Consider the following 18,329-nt stretch of genomic DNA (forward strand, 5'->3'; position numbering starts at 1 on the left):
TATCTTGGGATGGCAGCGCTATCTTCTTGGATAAGCGTGTCAACGCTTTGTCCACCCTAGGGGAGGATTCCCACCGTATCCTGTCCGTTGGCGGGAAAGGATACGCCATAAGAATCCTTTTGGGAATCTGCAGTTTTTTGTCTGGAGATTCCCAAGCTTTTTCACATAACTCGTTCAGCACATGTGAGGGAGGAAAAGTTACCTCAGGTTTCTTTTCCTTATACATGTGTACCCTCGTGTCAGGGACAGGGGGTTCCTCTGTGATATGCAAAACATCTTTTATTGCAATAATCATATATCGAATACATTTAGCCAATTTTGGCTGTAAGTTTGCATCATCGTAGTCGACACTGGAGTCAGAATCCGTGTCGGTATCTGTGTCTACTATTTGGGATAGTGGGCGCTTTTGAGAACCCGAAGGTCCCTGTGACATAGGGACAGACATGGGTTGATTCCCTGGCTGTTCCCTATCTTCAGCTTTGTCTAATCTTTTGTGCAATAAATTTACATTAGCACTTAAAACATTCCACATATCCATCCAGTCAGGTGTCGGCGTTGTCGACGGAGACACTACATTCATTTTCTCCTCCTCCTCCCCCTGAAAGCCTTCTACCTCAGACATGTCAACACACGCGTACCGACACACCACACACTCAGGGAATCCTCTTATCTGAAGACAGTTCCCCCACAAGGCCCTTTGGAGAGACAGAGAGAGAGTATGCCAGCACACACCCAGCGCTATATGACCCAGGAAAAAACACTATATAAATATATGTTTACCCAGTAGCGCTGTTGTACATATATATATGCGCCAAATTATGTGCCCCCCCCCCCCTTCTTCAAAACCCTCTTTCACCGTGGAATAAGCAGGGGAGAGTCCGGGGAGCTTCCTCTCAGCGCTGTGCTATGGAGAAAATGGCGCTGGTGAGTGCTGAGGGAGGCTTCTGTCCCGCTCAAATATACTAAAAACTGACGGGGGCTCTTTATATATACAGTGCCCAGCTGTATATATATATATTTTTTTGCCAAAGAGAGGTTTATATGCTGCCCAGGGCGCCCCCCCCTGCGCCCTTACAGTGACTGCCGTGTGTGAGGTGTATGGGAGCAATGGCGCACAGCTTCACTGCTGTGCGTTACCTCAGTGAAGATCATGAAGTCTTCTGCCGCCTCTGAAGTCTTCTTTTCTTCTCATACTCACCCGGCTTCTACCTTCCGGCTCTGTGAGGAGGACGGCGGCACGGCTCTGGGACGGACGGCGAGGGTGAGACCTGCGTACCGATCCCTCTGGAGCTAATGGTGTCCAGTAGCCTAAGTAGCAGAGCCTTGAAACTCACAGAAGTAGGTCTGCTTCTCTCTCCTCAGTCCCACGATGCAGGGAGTCTGTTGCCAGCAGGCTCCCTGAAAATAAAAAACATAACAAAATATTTTCTTTCAGGAAACTCAGGAGAGCTCCCTGTAATGCACCCAGGGGCAGATGTATTAACCTGGAGAAGGCATAAGGAAGTGATAAACCAGTGATATGTGCAAGGTGATAAAGGCACCAGCCAATCAGCTCCAATATGTAAATTAACAGTTAGGAACTGATTGGCTGGTGCCTTTATCACCTTACACATATCACTGGTTTATCACTTCCTTATGCCTTCTCCAGGTTAATACATCTGCCCCCCAGTCTCCTCTGGGCACAGTTTCGCTAACTGAGGTCTGGAGGAGGGGGATGGAGGGAGGAGCCAGTGCACACCCATACCTAAAGTCTTTCTTAAAGTGCCCATGTCTCCAGCGGAGCCCGTCTATCCCCATGGTCCTTACGGAGTCCCCAGCGTCCTCTAGGACGTAAGAGAAAGCATGTTTCCAAGGACTAAGGTGACTTTTTAGAAATTAAAATAACTACGGGCTCATGTCTGGTATTTATTAGAGTGAAGCATCTGCATAGTCTGTTTCCGTTCCCGGTGAATTCCTCTACACGTCTAATGCGTTATGTACAAATGTCAGATCAGGTACCAAGCTCTCGTTGCTGCATATATCTCCCTCGGAAATAATAGCAGATGAAGCAGCACGAGGCGGGCACACCACCCTCTCCCTGCCCATGTACGGTGCTCTCGGCAGAAGCAGCCTGGCAGCTGCCCACACTGGCTACAATCACACTTGTCGCGGTGACGACATCGGAGAGCGCCCGGGTGGTTGAGGCAGAGGCGGCTGCAGCAGGAGTGTGCTGCTATTCCCGGGCCAGGGTCTGCGGGTGAGTGCTGCTAGTGTCGGCCAGCCTTATACTGTAGCTCCCGCTCATGTCTGCTGGCACCGCTGCGAGGGTCCTGCTGCTGCTGCATGGCGTCCAGCTTTCTGCCTGCCTGAGTACCCGGGACAGTTACTGTACACTGTGATGCGCTGCCTCCAGTACAGTACCTACTCAGTGTTTACACATACTGTATACTACACAGGTGCAACAAAATCGCATGGGAAGTACTAATAAACACAAATACACAGATCTAGGGTTAATATTTATCATTTAGAAGCACCAATTGTAATTAAAAACCAAGATCATTTTATTTTATAAATACCCGCCAACCTAATTATTATTAATATTTAACAATTGCAATCAGTGGCGGCCGTAAGGTGACACGCAGCGTTGCTGATCCTCAGAGACCTGCAGCCAGCACTTATGTTACATACATCCCTGCATGTATGTTCATACAGTATGTGCTATCCTGCTCTCCCCTGCACAATGTGTAGGTTACAGTTAATTTACAGTCCAGGTTTTTATAGATATCCATGCATGAGCACTGGTGACTTAATACTAGAGATGAGCGGGTTCGGTTTCTCTGAATCCGAACCCGCCAGAACTTCATGTTTTTTTCCACGGGTCCGAGCGACTCGGATCTTCCCGCCTTGCTCGGTTAACCCGAGCGCGCCCGAACGTCATCATGACGCTGTCGGATTCTCGCGAGGCTCGGATTCTATCGCGAGACTCGGATTCTATATAAGGAGCCGCGCGTCGCCGCCATTTTCACACGTGCATTGAGATTGATAGGGAGAGGACGTGGCTGGCGTCCTCTCCGTTTAGAATAGATTAGAGAGACACTTGATTTACTAATTTTGGGGAGCATTAGGAGTACTCAGTAGTGTACAGTGCAGAGTTTTGCTGATAGTGACCAGTGACCACCAGTTTTATTTATAATCCGTTCTCTGCCTGAAAAAAGCGATACACAGCACACAGTGACTCAGTCACATACCATATCTGTGTGCACTGCTCAGGCTCAGGCCAGTGTGCTGCATCATCTATTATCTATATATAATATTATATATATCTGTCTGACTGCTCAGCTCACACAGCTTATAATTGTGAGGGAGACTGGGGAGCACTACTGCAGTGCCAGTTATAGGTTATAGCAGGAGCCAGGAGTACATAATATATTATATAGTGAGTGACCACCAGACACACAGTGCAGTTTATTTAATATATCCGTTCTCTGCCTGAAAAAAGCGATACACACAGTGACTCAGTCAGTCACATACCATATCTGTGTGCACTGCTCAGGCTCAGGCCAGTGTGCTGCATCATCTATATATATTATATATCTGTCTGACTGCTCAGCTCACACAGCTTATAATTGTGGGGGAGACTGGGGAGCACTACTGCAGTGCCAGTTATAGGTTATAGCAGGAGCCAGGAGTACATAATATTATATTAAAACAGTGCACACTTTTGCTGCAGGAGTGCCACTGCCAGTGTGACTAGTGACCAGTGACCTGACCACCAGTATATATAATATTAGTAGTATACTATCTCTTTATCAACCAGTCTATATTAGCAGCAGACACAGTACAGTGCGGTAGTTCACGGCTGTGGCTACCTCTGTGTCGGCACTCGGCAGCCCGTCCATAATTGTATATACCACCTAACCGTGGTTTTTTTTTCTTTCTTTATACATACATACTAGTTACGAGTATACTATCTCTTTATCAACCAGTCTATATATTAGCAGCAGACACAGTACAGTGCGGTAGTTCACGGCTGTGGCTACCTCTGTGTCGGCACTCGGCAGCCCGTCCATAATTGTATATACCACCTAACCGTGGTTTTTTTTTCTTTCTTTATACATACATACTAGTTACGAGTATACTATCTCTTTATCAACCAGTCTATATATTAGCAGCAGACACAGTACAGTGCGGTAGTTCACGGCTGTGGCTACCTCTGTGTCGGCACTCGGCAGCCCGTCCATAATTGTATATACCACCTAACCGTGGTTTTTTTTTCTTTCTTTATACATACATACTAGTTACGAGTATACTATCTCTTTATCAACCAGTCTATATATTAGCAGCAGACACAGTACAGTGCGGTAGTTCACGGCTGTGGCTACCTCTGTGTCGGCACTCGGCAGCCCGTCCATAATTGTATATACCACCTAACCGTGGTTTTTTTTTCTTTCTTTATACATACATACTAGTTACGAGTATACTATCTCTTTATCAACCAGTCTATATATTAGCAGCAGACACAGTACAGTGCGGTAGTTCACGGCTGTGGCTACCTCTGTGTCGGCACTCGGCAGCCCGTCAAATAATTGTGTATACCACCTAACCGTGGTTTTTTTTTCTTTCTTTATACATACATACTAGTTACGAGTATACTATCTCTTTATCAACCAGTCTATATATTAGCAGCAGACACAGTACAGTGCGGTAGTTCACGGCTGTGGCTACCTCTGTGTCGGCACTCGGCAGCCCGTCCATAATTGTATATACCACCTAACCGTGGTTTTTTTTTCTTTCTTTATACATACATACTAGTTACGAGTATACTATCTCTTTATCAACCAGTCTATATATTAGCAGCAGACACAGTACAGTGCGGTAGTTCACGGCTGTGGCTACCTCTGTGTCGGCTCTCGGCAGCCCGTCCATAATTGTATATACCACCTAACCGTGGTTTTTTTTTCTTTCTTTATACATACATACTAGTTACGAGTATACTATCTCTTTATCAACCAGTCTATATATTAGCAGCAGACACAGTACAGTGCGGTAGTTCACGGCTGTGGCTACCTCTGTGTCGGCACTCGGCAGCCCGTCCATAATTGTATATACCACCTAACCGTGGTTTTTTTTTCTTTCTTTATACATACATACTAGTTACGAGTATACTATCTCTTTATCAACCAGTCTATATATTAGCAGCAGACACAGTACAGTGCGGTAGTTCACGGCTGTGGCTACCTCTGTGTCGGCACTCGGCAGCCCGTCCATAATTGTATATACCACCTAACCGTTGTTTTTTTTTCTTTCTTTATACATACATACTAGTTACGAGTATACTATCTCTTTATCAACCAGTCTATATATTAGCAGCAGACACAGTACAGTGCGGTAGTTCACGGCTGTGGCTACCTCTGTGTCGGCACTCGGCAGCCCGTCCATAATTGTATATACCACCTAACCGTGGTTTTTTTTTCTTTCTTTATACATACATACTAGTTACGAGTATACTATCTCTTTATCAACCAGTCTATATATTAGCAGCAGACACAGTACAGTGCGGTAGTTCACGGCTGTGGCTACCTCTGTGTCGGCACTCGGCAGCCCGTCCATAATTGTATATACCACCTAACCGTGTTTTTTTTTTCTTTCTTTATACATACATACTAGTTACGAGTATACTATCTCTTTATCAACCAGTCTATATATTAGCAGCAGACACAGTACAGTGCGGTAGTTCACGGCTGTGGCTACCTCTGTGTCGGCACTCGGCAGCCCGTCCATAATTGTATATACCACCTAACCGTGGTTTTTTTTTCTTTCTTTATACATACATACTAGTTACGAGTATACTATCTCTTTATCAACCAGTCTATATATTAGCAGCAGACACAGTACAGTGCGGTAGTTCACGGCTGTGGCTACCTCTGTGTCGGCACTCGGCAGCCCGTCCATAATTGTATATACCACCTAACCGTGGTTTTTTTTTCTTTCTTTATACATACATACTAGTTACGAGTATACTATCTCTTTATCAACCAGTCTATATATTAGCAGCAGACACAGTACAGTGCGGTAGTTCACGGCTGTGGCTACCTCTGTGTCGGCTCTCGGCAGCCCGTCCATAATTGTATATACCACCTAACCGTGGTTTTTTTTTCTTTCTTTATACATACATACTAGTTACGAGTATACTATCTCTTTATCAACCAGTCTATATATTAGCAGCAGACACAGTACAGTGCGGTAGTTCACGGCTGTGGCTACCTCTGTGTCGGCACTCGGCAGCCCGTCCATAATTGTATATACCACCTAACCGTGGTTTTTTTTTCTTTCTTTATACATACATACTAGTTACGAGTATACTATCTCTTTATCAACCAGTCTATATATTAGCAGCAGACACAGTACAGTGCGGTAGTTCACGGCTGTGGCTACCTCTGTGTCGGCACTCGGCAGCCCGTCCATAATTGTATATACCACCTAACCGTGGTTTTTTTTTCTTTCTTTATACATACATACTAGTTACGAGTATACTATCTCTTTATCAACCAGTCTATATATTAGCAGCAGACACAGTACAGTGCGGTAGTTCACGGCTGTGGCTACCTCTGTGTCGGCACTCGGCAGCCCGTCCATAATTGTATATACCACCTAACCGTGGTTTTTTTTTCTTTCTTTATACATACATACTAGTTACGAGTATACTATCTCTTTATCAACCAGTCTATATATTAGCAGCAGACACAGTACAGTGCGGTAGTTCACGGCTGTGGCTACCTCTGTGTCGGCACTCGGCAGCCCGTCCATAATTGTATACTAGTATCCAATCCATCCATCTCCATTGTTTACCTGAGGTGCCTTTTAGTTGTGCCTATTAAAATATGGAGAACAAAAATGTTGAGGTTCCAAAATTAGGGAAAGATCAAGATCCACTTCCACCTCGTGCTGAAGCTGCTGCCACTAGTCATGGCCGAGACGATGAAATGCCAGCAACGTCGTCTGCCAAGGCCGATGCCCAATGGCATAGTACAGAGCATGTCAAAACCAAAACACCAAATATCAGTAAAAAAAGGACTCCAAAACCTAAAATAAAATTGTCGGAGGAGAAGCGTAAACTTGCCAATATGCCATTTACCACACGGAGTGGCAAGGAACGGCTGAGGCCCTGGCCTATGTTCATGGCTAGTGGTTCAGCTTCACATGAGGATGGAAGCACTCAGCCTCTCGCTAGAAAACTGAAAAGACTCAAGCTGGCAAAAGCACCGCAAAGAACTGTGCGTTCTTTGAAATCCCAAATCCACAAGGAGAGTCCAATTGTGTCGGTTGCGATGCCTGACCTTCCCAGCACTGGACGTGAAGAGCATGCGCCTTCCACCATTTGCACGCCCCCTGCAAGTGCTGGAAGGAGCACCCGCAGTCCAGTTCCTGATAGTCAGATTGAAGATGTCAGTGTTGAAGTACACCAGGATGAGGAGGATATGGGTGTTGCTGGCGCTGGGGAGGAAATTGACCAGGAGGATTCTGATGGTGAGGTGGTTTGTTTAAGTCAGGCACCCGGGGAGACACCTGTTGTCCGTGGGAGGAATATGGCCGTTGACATGCCAGGTGAAAATACCAAAAAAATCAGCTCTTCGGTGTGGAGGTATTTCACCAGAAATGCGGACAACAGGTGTCAAGCCGTGTGTTCCCTTTGTCAAGCTGTAATAAGTAGGGGTAAGGACGTTAACCACCTCGGAACATCCTCCCTTATACGTCACCTGCAGCGCATTCATAATAAGTCAGTGACAAGTTCAAAAACTTTGGGTGACAGCGGAAGCAGTCCACTGACCAGTAAATCCCTTCCTCTTGTAACCAAGCTCACGCAAACCACCCCACCAACTCCCTCAGTGTCAATTTCCTCCTTCCCCAGGAATGCCAATAGTCCTGCAGGCCATGTCACTGGCAATTCTGACGAGTCCTCTCCTGCCTGGGATTCCTCCGATGCATCCTTGCGTGTAACGCCTACTGCTGCTGGCGCTGCTGTTGTTGCCGCTGGGAGTCGATGGTCATCCCAGAGGGGAAGTCGTAAGCCCACTTGTACTACTTCCAGTAAGCAATTGACTGTTCAACAGTCCTTTGCGAGGAAGATGAAATATCACAGCAGTCATCCTACTGCAAAGCGGATAACTGAGTCCTTGACAACTATGTTGGTGTTAGACGTGCGTCCGGTATCCGCCGTTAGTTCACAGGGAACTAGACAATTTATTGAGGCAGTGTGCCCCCGTTACCAAATACCATCTAGGTTCCACTTCTCTAGGCAGGCGATACCGAGAATGTACACGGACGTCAGAAAAAGACTCACCAGTGTCCTAAAAAATGCAGTTGTACCCAATGTCCACTTAACCACGGACATGTGGACAAGTGGAGCAGGGCAGGGTCAGGACTATATGACTGTGACAGCCCACTGGGTAGATGTATGGACTCCCGCCGCAAGAACAGCAGCGGCGGCACCAGTAGCAGCATCTCGCAAACGCCAACTCTTTCCTAGGCAGGCTACGCTTTGTATCACCGCTTTCCAGAATACGCACACAGCTGAAAACCTCTTACGGCAACTGAGGAAGATCATCGCGGAATGGCTTACCCCAATTGGACTCTCCTGTGGATTTGTGGCATCGGACAACGCCAGCAATATTGTGTGTGCATTAAATATGGGCAAATTCCAGCACGTCCCATGTTTTGCACATACCTTGAATTTGGTGGTGCAGAATTTTTTAAAAAACGACAGGGGCGTGCAAGAGATGCTGTCGGTGGCCAGAAAAATTGCGGGACACTTTCGGCGTACAGGCACCACGTACAGAAGACTGGAGCACCACCAAAAACTACTGAACCTGCCCTGCCATCATCTGAAGCAAGAAGTGGTAACGAGGTGGAATTCAACCCTCTATATGCTTCAGAGGTTGGAGGAGCAGCAAAAGGCCATTCAAGCCTATACAATTGAGCACGATATAGTAGGTGGAATGCACCTGTCTCAAGTGCAGTGGAGAATGATTTCAACGTTGTGCAAGGTTCTGATGCCCTTTGAACTTGCCACACGTGAAGTCAGTTCAGACACTGCCAGCCTGAGTCAGGTCATTCCCCTCATCAGGCTTTTGCAGAAGAAGCTGGAGGCATTGAAGGAGGAGCTAAAAGGGAGCGATTCCGCTAGGCATGTGGGACTTGTGGATGCAGCCCTTAATTCGCTTAACAAGGATTCACGGGTGGTCAATCTGTTGAAATCAGAGCACTACATTTTGGCCATCGTGCTCGATCCTAGATTTAAAGCCTACCTTGGATCTCTCTTTCCGGCAGACACAGGTCTGCTGGGGTTGAAAGACCTGCTGGTGACAAAATTGTCAAGTCAAGCGGAACGCGACCTGTCATCATCTCCTCCTTCACATTCTCCCGCAACTGGGGGTGCGAGGAAAAGGCTCAGAATTCCGAGCCCACCCGCTGGCGGTGATGCAGGGCAGTCTGGAGCGACTGCTGATGCTGACATCTGGTCCGGACTGAAGGACCTGACAACGATTACGGACATGTCGTCTACTGTCACTGCATATGATTCTCTCAACATTGATAGAATGGTGGAGGATTATATGAGTGACCGCATCCAAGTAGGCACGTCACACAGTCCGTACTTATACTGGCAGGAAAAAGAGGCAATTTGGAGGCCCTTGCACAAACTGGCTTTATTCTACCTAAGTTGCCCTCCCACAAGTGTGTACTCCGAAAGAGTGTTTAGTGCCGCCGCTCACCTTGTCAGCAATCGGCGTACGAGGTTACATCCAGAAAATGTGGAGAAGATGATGTTCATTAAAATGAATTATAATCAATTCCTCCGCGGAGACATTGACCAGCAGCAATTGCCTCCACAAAGTACACAGGGAGCTGAGATGGTGGATTCCAGTGGGGACGAATTGATAATCTGTGAGGAGGGGGATGTACACAGTGATATATCGGAGGGTGAAGATGAGGTGGACATCTTGCCTCTGTAGAGCCAGTTTGTGCAAGGAGAGATTAATTGCTTCTTTTTTGGGGGGGGTCCAAACCAACCCGTCATATCAGTCACAGTCGTGTGGCAGACCCTGTCACTGAAATGATGGGTTGGTTAAAGTGTGCATGTCCTGTTTTGTTTATACAACATAAGGGTGGGTGGGAGGGCCCAAGGACAATTCCATCTTGCACCTCTTTTTTCTTTTCTTTTTCTTTGCATCATGTGCTGATTGGGGAGGGTTTTTTGGAAGGGACATCCTGCGTGACACTGCAGTGCCACTCCTAGATGGGCCCGGTGTTTGTGTCGGCCACTAGGGTCGCTAATCTTACTCACACAGTCAGCTACCTCATTGCGCCTCTTTTTTTCTTTGCGTCATGTGCTGTTTGGGGAGGGTTTTTTGGAAGGGACATCCTGCGTGACACTGCAGTGCCACTCCTAGATGGGCCCGGTGTTTGTGTCGGCCACTAGGGTCGCTAATCTTACTCACACAGCTACCTCATTGCGCCTCTTTTTTTCTTTGCGTCATGTGCTGTTTGGGGAGGGTTTTTTGGAAGGGACATCCTGCGTGACACTGCAGTGCCACTCCTAGATGGGCCCGGTGTTTGTGTCGGCCACTAGGGTCGCTTATCTTACTCACACAGCGACCTCGGTGCAAATTTTAGGACTAAAAATAATATTGTGAGGTGTGAGGTATTCAGAATAGACTGAAAATGAGTGTAAATTATGGTTTTTGAGGTTAATAATACTTTGGGATCAAAATGACCCCCAAATTCTATGATTTAAGCTGTTTTTTAGTGTTTTTTGAAAAAAACACCCGAATCCAAAACACACCCGAATCCGACAAAAAAAATTCGGTGAGGTTTTGCCAAAACGCGTTCGAACCCAAAACACGGCCGCGGAACCGAACCCAAAACCAAAACACAAAACCCGAAAAATTTCAGGCGCTCATCTCTACTTAATACTTCAGTCAATTTGGTTTAACCATCTGAACGCAAGCATGGATATCCTTAAATCCTGGACTGTAGTGGAATTTGAGAAACTCCAATATACAGATGTGTCCGCATACTGTACACCTTTCCTATATATTGACATGTATGGCGCAGTTTGGCATGCCATAGACTCAGAGATTTAGCCATGCTGTGTGATTTTCCTTACTTTCTCACATAGTCTATTACGGCAAACCAAAAATTAAAAATCCATCCACTCGCTTCTCGTAGAAAAAAGCTTAGCTGAGCTATGCATGGCATGCCAAAAGATGTAAGTGAACACATCTTTAAATTCTGTAATTCGTTTTTTATATTGTCATATACTTCAGCAAAGGTTCTCAAATGTAGTCTTCAAGGAACTCCAGTGGTCCAGGTTTTAAGTATATCCATGCTTGGCTACAATTGAAGTACCTCCATCAATTTAATGTAACCATCTGTTCCCAGCCATGAATATAGGTGTGCGCATGGGGGATGCCTGGTGCGTACAGGCACTCCCTAATGTCTGGCACCCCCCATACGCAGGGCCAACCGTCTGGAGTTTTGTCCTGAGCCCTGACCAACAAGGGGGCCCAGGTGGCAGCCGAGTACATGGGCGGGCACTAGCGAGAGTGACAGGCTTGCCTGCGACATTTAAAATGCTGCGTTGGTCGCCAGCCAATCGGGAGCAGCAGCTCCGGATTGGCTGGAGGACTGCAATTTCTGATTGGCAGGAGGCCGGCACTGCATTTGAAATGCTGCCGGAGAGCCTGCCACTCTCACTACTGTGCTGCCTGTCATTACATCACGGTTCCCTGCCCTGCCTGACTACTGCACCGATGATGTGGCACCTGGTCTCACTGTCCGTTGGCTCAGGTGAGGGATGCTGACAGTGAATGGAAGGGGAGAGGGGAGGTTACCGAGAGACAGAGGGGTCTATTTATGAAGCAGTGTAAAGTGTGGAGAAGTAAGCCAGTGGAGAAGTTGTCCATGGCAACCAATAAAATGCAGTGGTTGCCATGTAACATTTATAATGTGCATACTATACAGTTCTACGGAGCAGCTGATTGGTTGCCATGGGCCACTTCTCCACAGGCTCACTTCTCCACTTTTTTCACTGCTTCATGAGTAGACCCCAGAGAAAGAGGGAAGGGAGATGCAGGCTGAAAAAAGTGAATAGGGCAGTGGTTCCCAAACTTTTGTGAGTCACGGCACCCTGGAGTATCAGATCTTTTTTTCACGGCACCCCTAGGCCACAAGTTTCTTATTGAGAAATTTAGAAAAAAATATTAGATTAAGTAAATTATGTTTATATGTCATCCTTAGGGTCAGTTATGTGGTGAGGGACAAGATTAGCTTCTGTTTGGACACATATTTTATGATTGGCAGCCACCAGCACTGGTTTTGCCTATTACATTGACAATAAATAGTTTGAATTGGTCCTTGACCACCAACCTGAGGCACCCCTGCAAATGTCCTGCGGCACCCCAGGGTGCCACGGCACACAGTTTGGGAACCACTGGAATAGGGGATGCTGAGAGACAAAATGAAGGGAGGAGCCAACTGAGAGGCACAGAGTAAGGTGGGGGTTGGGGGGGGGGCAGGCTGAGAGGCACAGAGTAAAGGGTGGGAGGTTGAGAGACACAGTGAAGTGGGAGCAGGATAAAGGTGGGTACACACTGGAAGATATATCTGCCGATCAATTGATCGGCAGATATATCTATGGACGGATCGGGCAGTGTGTTGAGCATACACACTGCCCAATCCGTCGGGGACTGACGTCATGAACTGGGCGGGCGACTGCCGTACACACACAGCGACGCACCAATATATCGGAAGATATATTGGCCGTCGGCTGTGCTGCGGGGCCGACGCGATACGTCTGTGAACGACGGAGTTCACAGACGTATCGGCTGTACACACTGGCCGACGGACCCGCGATATATCGGCCAGTGTGTACGGGCCTTAAGGCACAGAATGAGAGGTGGGAGTCTGAGAGACAGAGTGAAGGGGAGCAGGCTGCGAGGCATAGAGTGAAGGGTGGGAGGCTGAGAGGAACAGAGTGAAGAAAAGCAGGCTGAAAGACACAGAGTGAAGGGTGAGAGATTGGGAGACGCAGAGTGAAGGGGGAGCAGGCTGAGAGAACGGGGAAAAGGCTGAGATGCACAGAGAGAAGGGGGAGCAGGCTGAGAGGCACAGAGTGAAGGGGGAGCAGGCTAAGAGGCACAGAGTAAAGGGTGGGAGGTTGAGAGACACAGTGAAGGGGGAGCATGCTGTGATGCACAGAGTGAAGTGGGAGCAGGCTAAAGCACAGAGTGAAAGTTGGGAGTCTGAGAGACAGAGTAAAGTATGAGAGGCACATAGTCAAGGGAGGGGCAGGCAGGGCTGTTTCTTGTTAATAATGCGCCCAGTGCAACCTGAGGGGGGCAGGGCCAAGCAGCCGCTGAAGTGTATCAGGGTCTGGCGGGCGCCCTGTGTGCTTGCACGGCTCTCTCGCTCCTAAAAACAGCAGTGGGGGAAGTCTGAAAGACACAGAGTGAAGGGTGGGAGGATGAGAGAAACAGTGATCAGTGGGAGGCTGAGAGGCACATAGTGAAGGGTGGGAGGATGAGAGGCACAAAAGTGAAGAGTGGAGAATGAAAGGCACAGAGTGAAGGGGGAGGCTGAGAGACACAAAGTGAGGGGGATGGTGAAAGACACAGACAGGAGATGATAGTGTGGCTGAAAGAAGCATGGGGGATGATGGTGTGGCTGAAAGGAGTGAGGAGGAGATGATGGTGTGGCTGAGAGATGCGGGGGGGGGGGGGGGGTGATGGTGTAGCTGAGAGCCAGGCTGGATATGATGGTGTGGCTGAGAGATGCGTGGAGGAGATGATGGTGTGGCTGAGAGACGACAGGAGATGATTGTGTGGCATCACTCATTTGGTAACTATAAATTACTTTACTGTATAGCTGCTTAGTGATATGCTGCAAATGTTACACTTAAGTTTGTCAGTATTTTATTCACTTTAAAGCCTGACACAAAACATCCTAATGCATATTATGTGTTTGCATTCTGCTGTGTTTCCTACCTCTGTTAAGATCTGGCTTTTTTTTTATTTTAATTTTTTTAATGTGGATCTGGCATTTTCAATGAACTGTATTTTATGCGGTTCTGGCTATTTAAATATCTTTTTTACGTGGATCTGGCTATTTCAATGTATTTTATGTGGATCTGACTATTTCAGTGTATATTATGTAAATCTATATACAGGGTGATTCAAATGTCGCAGTACACCCTTTTGTTTCAAAAACTGTGCAGAAAATGGGAAAACTGACTTAGATTCAAGATGTTGCCCATGTTCGGTACATACCCTAAAAGATAGGCCACCTCACCCATACCTTAGTGGAGTATTCAGTTTTCCCATTTCCTGCACAGTTTTTGAAACAAAAGGGTGTGCTGCGACATTTGAATCACCTTGTATATTTTTATTTGGATATAACGCTAATCCAGTTAAAAAGCTCTATGTAACGTTAACCTTATTCATATGCCAATGCCTGCATCCCATTCAGCCTTCCCCCCTTATTTTCGCATTTTATGCTCTCCCACTTGCACTAATTGTAAAATAGTGCCAGCCACACCCAATAGGCGGTGCTAGATACGCCCAGTAGTCGGTGCTAGACACGCCCAATAGGCGGTGCTAGACACACCTAATAGGCGGTGCTAAACACTCCTTTTCGGTGGTGCACACCCTAATAAAATGTACTGTGCACGCCTGTGGCCATGGATATACTTAAAATATGGACCGTTGGGGTGCCTTGAGGACCGCGTTTGAGACCCTCTACAGCATTTTCTTTTTGCCCTTTCTCTATATTGCAGTTGCATTTTGACCAGTTATTTTATTTTCTGCAGCGGGGTACACTGGTATTCCACAGGGAATAACATCGGGGTGTAGAGTTGGATCTTGATCCGAGGCACCAACAGGCTAAAAACTTTGACTGTTCCCAGGATGCACTGCATCACCTCCTCTATATGGGTGTGGATCATTAGATCAACAGTGTCTAGGTCAACAGTGTTTAGGTCGACCACAATAGGTCGACAGCCACTTGGTCAACAGGGTTTCTAGGTCGACATGTTCTAGGTCAACAGGTCAAAAGGTCAACATGAGTTTTTTTTTTTTTGGGTGTCGCTTTCTTCGTAGAGTGACCGGGAACCCCAATTAGTGCACCGTGTCCCCTCGCATGGCTCGCTTCGCTCGCCATGCTTCAGGCAAGGTGCCTTGCTCCGCTACTGCTTTGATTGGCACAGATTACCGTTCCAATCATAGTCCACGTGGATCGTTAAGTATGAAAAAGTTGAAAAAAAGATTTTTTTTTTTAAAAACTCATGTCAACCTTTTGACCTGTCTACCTAGAAAACCTGTCGACCTTCCAACCCTGTCGACTTTGTGACTGTCAACCTATAGTGATCGCAATCGCAATCGCGAGGCAGCAACATCAGAGAGCTACATAGCTCTCTACAAAGAGATTGTCCGGAGGGAGCTGCTGGCTGTGCATGCTCAACCACAGCAGCTCCCTCCTTCTTTTTAGTGGCGCATGTCTCCTGCAAGTCCCTTGGCTGGTACAGTATAAATGTAGTACTGTACCTTATGTAAGTGTGTGTATGTAGTATGTATGCAAGCACACAAACAAACATACATACTACATACAGCTTGCTTGTTTATTTATGTATGTGTGATTGTCTATGTATTTGTGAACTGTATGTATGTACGAATGTGTGTGTGCTATATACATATATATATATATATATAGCACACACACATTCATACACTCTGTGGAATATATATATATATATATTTCTCTAACGTCCTAGTGGATGCTGGGGACTCCGTAAGGACCATGGGGAATAGACGGGCTCCGCAGGAGACATGGGCACTTTAAGAAAGAATTTAGATTCTGGTGTGCTCTGGCTCCTCCCTCTATGTCCCTCCTCCAGACCTCAGTTTGAATCTGTGCCCGGACGAGCTGGGTGCTGTTCAGTGAGCTCTCCTGAGCTTGCTGTAAGAAAGTATTTAGTTAGGTTTTTTATTTTCAGGGAGCTCTGCTGGCAACAGACTCCCTGCATCGTGGGACAGAGGGGAGAGAAGCAGCCCTACTCTCTGAAGATAGGTCCTGCTTCTTAGGCTACTGGACACCATTAGCTCCAGAGGGATCGTACACAGGATCTCACCCTCGTCGTACGATCCCAGAGCCGCGCCGCCGTCCCCCTCGCAGAGCCGGAAGACAGAAGCCGGGTGAGCATGAGAAGCAAGAAGACTTCGAAATCGGCGGCAGAAGACTCCGGTCTTCACTGAGGTAGCGCACAGCACTGCAGCTGTGCGCCATTGCTCCCACACACACCTCACATACTCCGGTCACTGTAAGGGTGCAGGGCGCAGGGGGGGCGCCCTGGGCAGCAATTGGAACCTCTTTGGCAAAAGTTTAGCATATATACAGTTGTGCACTGTATATATGTATGAGCCCCCGCCAAAAAATTGTACATTGAAGCAGGACAGAAGCCCGCCGCTGAGGGGGCGGGGCTTCTTTCTCAGCACTCACCAGCGCCATTTTTTCTCCACAGCTCCGCTGAGAGGAAGCTCCCCAGGCTCTCCCCTGCAGATACACGGTAGAAGATTGTAAAAAGAGAGGGAGGGGCACATAATTAGGCGCAAAAATCAATATAAACAGCGGCTACTGGGTTAACATTAATTCTCTAACGTCCTAGTGGATGCTGGGGACTCCGAAAGGACCATGGGGAATAGCGGCTCCGCAGGAGACTGGGCACAAAGTAAAAGCTTTAGGACTAGCTGGTGTGCACTGGCTCCTCACCCTATGACCCTCCTCCAAGCCCCAGTTAGATTTTGTGCCCGAACGAGAAGGGTGCAATCTAGGTGGCTCTCCTGAGCTGCTTAGAGTAAAAGTTTAAATAGGTTTTTTATTTTCAGTGAGACCTGCTGGCAACAGGCTCACTGCATCGAGGGACTTAGGGGAGAGAAACGGACTCACCTGCGTGCAGAGTGGATTGGGTTTCTTAGGCTACCGGACATTAGCTCCAGAGGGACGATCACAGGCCCAGCCATGGATGGGTCCCGGAGCCGCGCCGCCGGCCCCCTTACTGATGCTGAAGCAAGAAGAGGTCCATAAATCGGCGGCAGAAGACTTTCCTGTCTTCATAAGGTAGCGCACAGCACTGCAGCTGTGCGCCATTGCTCTCAGCACACTTCACACTCCGGTCACTGAGGGTGCAGGACGCTGGGGGGGGGCGTCCTGGGAAGCAATGAATTTACCTTAGTTGGCGAAAAATACATCACATATAGCTCCTGGGCTATATGGATGTATTTAACCCCTGCCAGTTTTCCAGTAAAAAGCGGGAGAAGAGCCCGCCGTGAAGGGGGCGGGGCCTATCTCCTCAGCACACAGCGCCATTTTTCCCACACAGCTCCGCTGGTAGGAAGGCTCCCAGAATCTCCCCTGCATCCTGCAACTACAGAAACAGGGTAAAAAAGAGAGGGGGGCACTTATTTGGCAAAATAACAGATATAAGCAGCTATAAGGGATAGACACTTATTGTAAGGTTGTCCCTATACATATATAGCGCTCTGGTGTGTGCTGGCAAACTCTCCCTCTGTCTCCCCAAAGGGCTAAGTGGGTCCTGTCCTCTATCAGAGCATTCCCTGTGTGTGTGCTGGGTGTCGGTACGTGTGTGTCGACATGTATGAGGAGGAAAATGATGTGGAGGCGGAGCAGAGTGTCTGTAACAGTGATGTCACCCCCTAGGGGGTCGACACCTGAGTGGATGTACTGTTGAAAATTACGTGACAGTGTCAGCTCTATATAAAAAAACAGTGGTTGACATGAGACAGCCGGCTACTCAGCTTGTGCCTGTCCAGACGTCTCATAGGCCGTCAGGCAGATGGCAGATACAGACGCCGACACGGATACTGACTCCTGTGTCGACGGTGAAGAGACAACCGTGATTTCCAGTAGGGCCACACGTTACATGATTGAGACAATGGAAAATGTTTTATACATTTCTGATAATACGAGTACCACCAAAAAAGGGGTATTATGTTCGGTGAGGGAAAAACTACCTGTAGTTTTCCTGAATCTGAGAAATAAAATGTGTGATGATGCGTGGGTTTCCCCCCGATAACAATTAATAATTTCTTAAAAAGTATTGGCTGCATACCCTTTCCCGCCAGAGGTTAGGATGCATTGGGAAACACCCCCTAGGGGGGATAAGGCGCTCACACGCTTGTAAGAACAAGGGCTCTACCCTCTCATGAGATGGCCGCCCTTAAGGATCCTGCTGATAGAAAGCAGGAGGGTATCCAAAAAAAGGTATTTACACACATACTGGT

The 18,329-nt window shown here is 47.5% G+C and overlaps 1 protein-coding gene across 8 annotated transcripts in view; it reads left to right on the forward strand.

Annotated features, from left to right (window-relative positions):
- Positions 1 to 1,756: 1,756 nt before the first annotated feature.
- Positions 1,757 to 18,329, forward strand: part of METTL22 (methyltransferase 22, Kin17 lysine) — a 748,727-nt gene continuing 732,154 nt past the window's right edge. For 3 of the 8 annotated variants that reach the window (XM_063934253.1, XM_063934254.1, XM_063934260.1), the window contains exon 1: positions 1,758 to 1,860. In XM_063934253.1, coding sequence (XP_063790323.1) covers positions 1,843 to 1,860 — 18 coding nt within the window. In that variant the 5' untranslated portion in view covers positions 1,758 to 1,842. Of the gene's footprint in view, positions 1,861 to 2,129; positions 2,237 to 18,329 lie in introns of those variants that run through there. The other 5 variants (XM_063934256.1, XM_063934255.1, XM_063934257.1 and 2 more) reach the window with 4 other exon arrangements.

Source organism: Pseudophryne corroboree, chromosome 7 (assembly GCF_028390025.1).
Source record: "Pseudophryne corroboree isolate aPseCor3 chromosome 7, aPseCor3.hap2, whole genome shotgun sequence".
Classification (NCBI taxonomy): Eukaryota; Metazoa; Chordata; class Amphibia; order Anura; family Myobatrachidae; genus Pseudophryne; species Pseudophryne corroboree.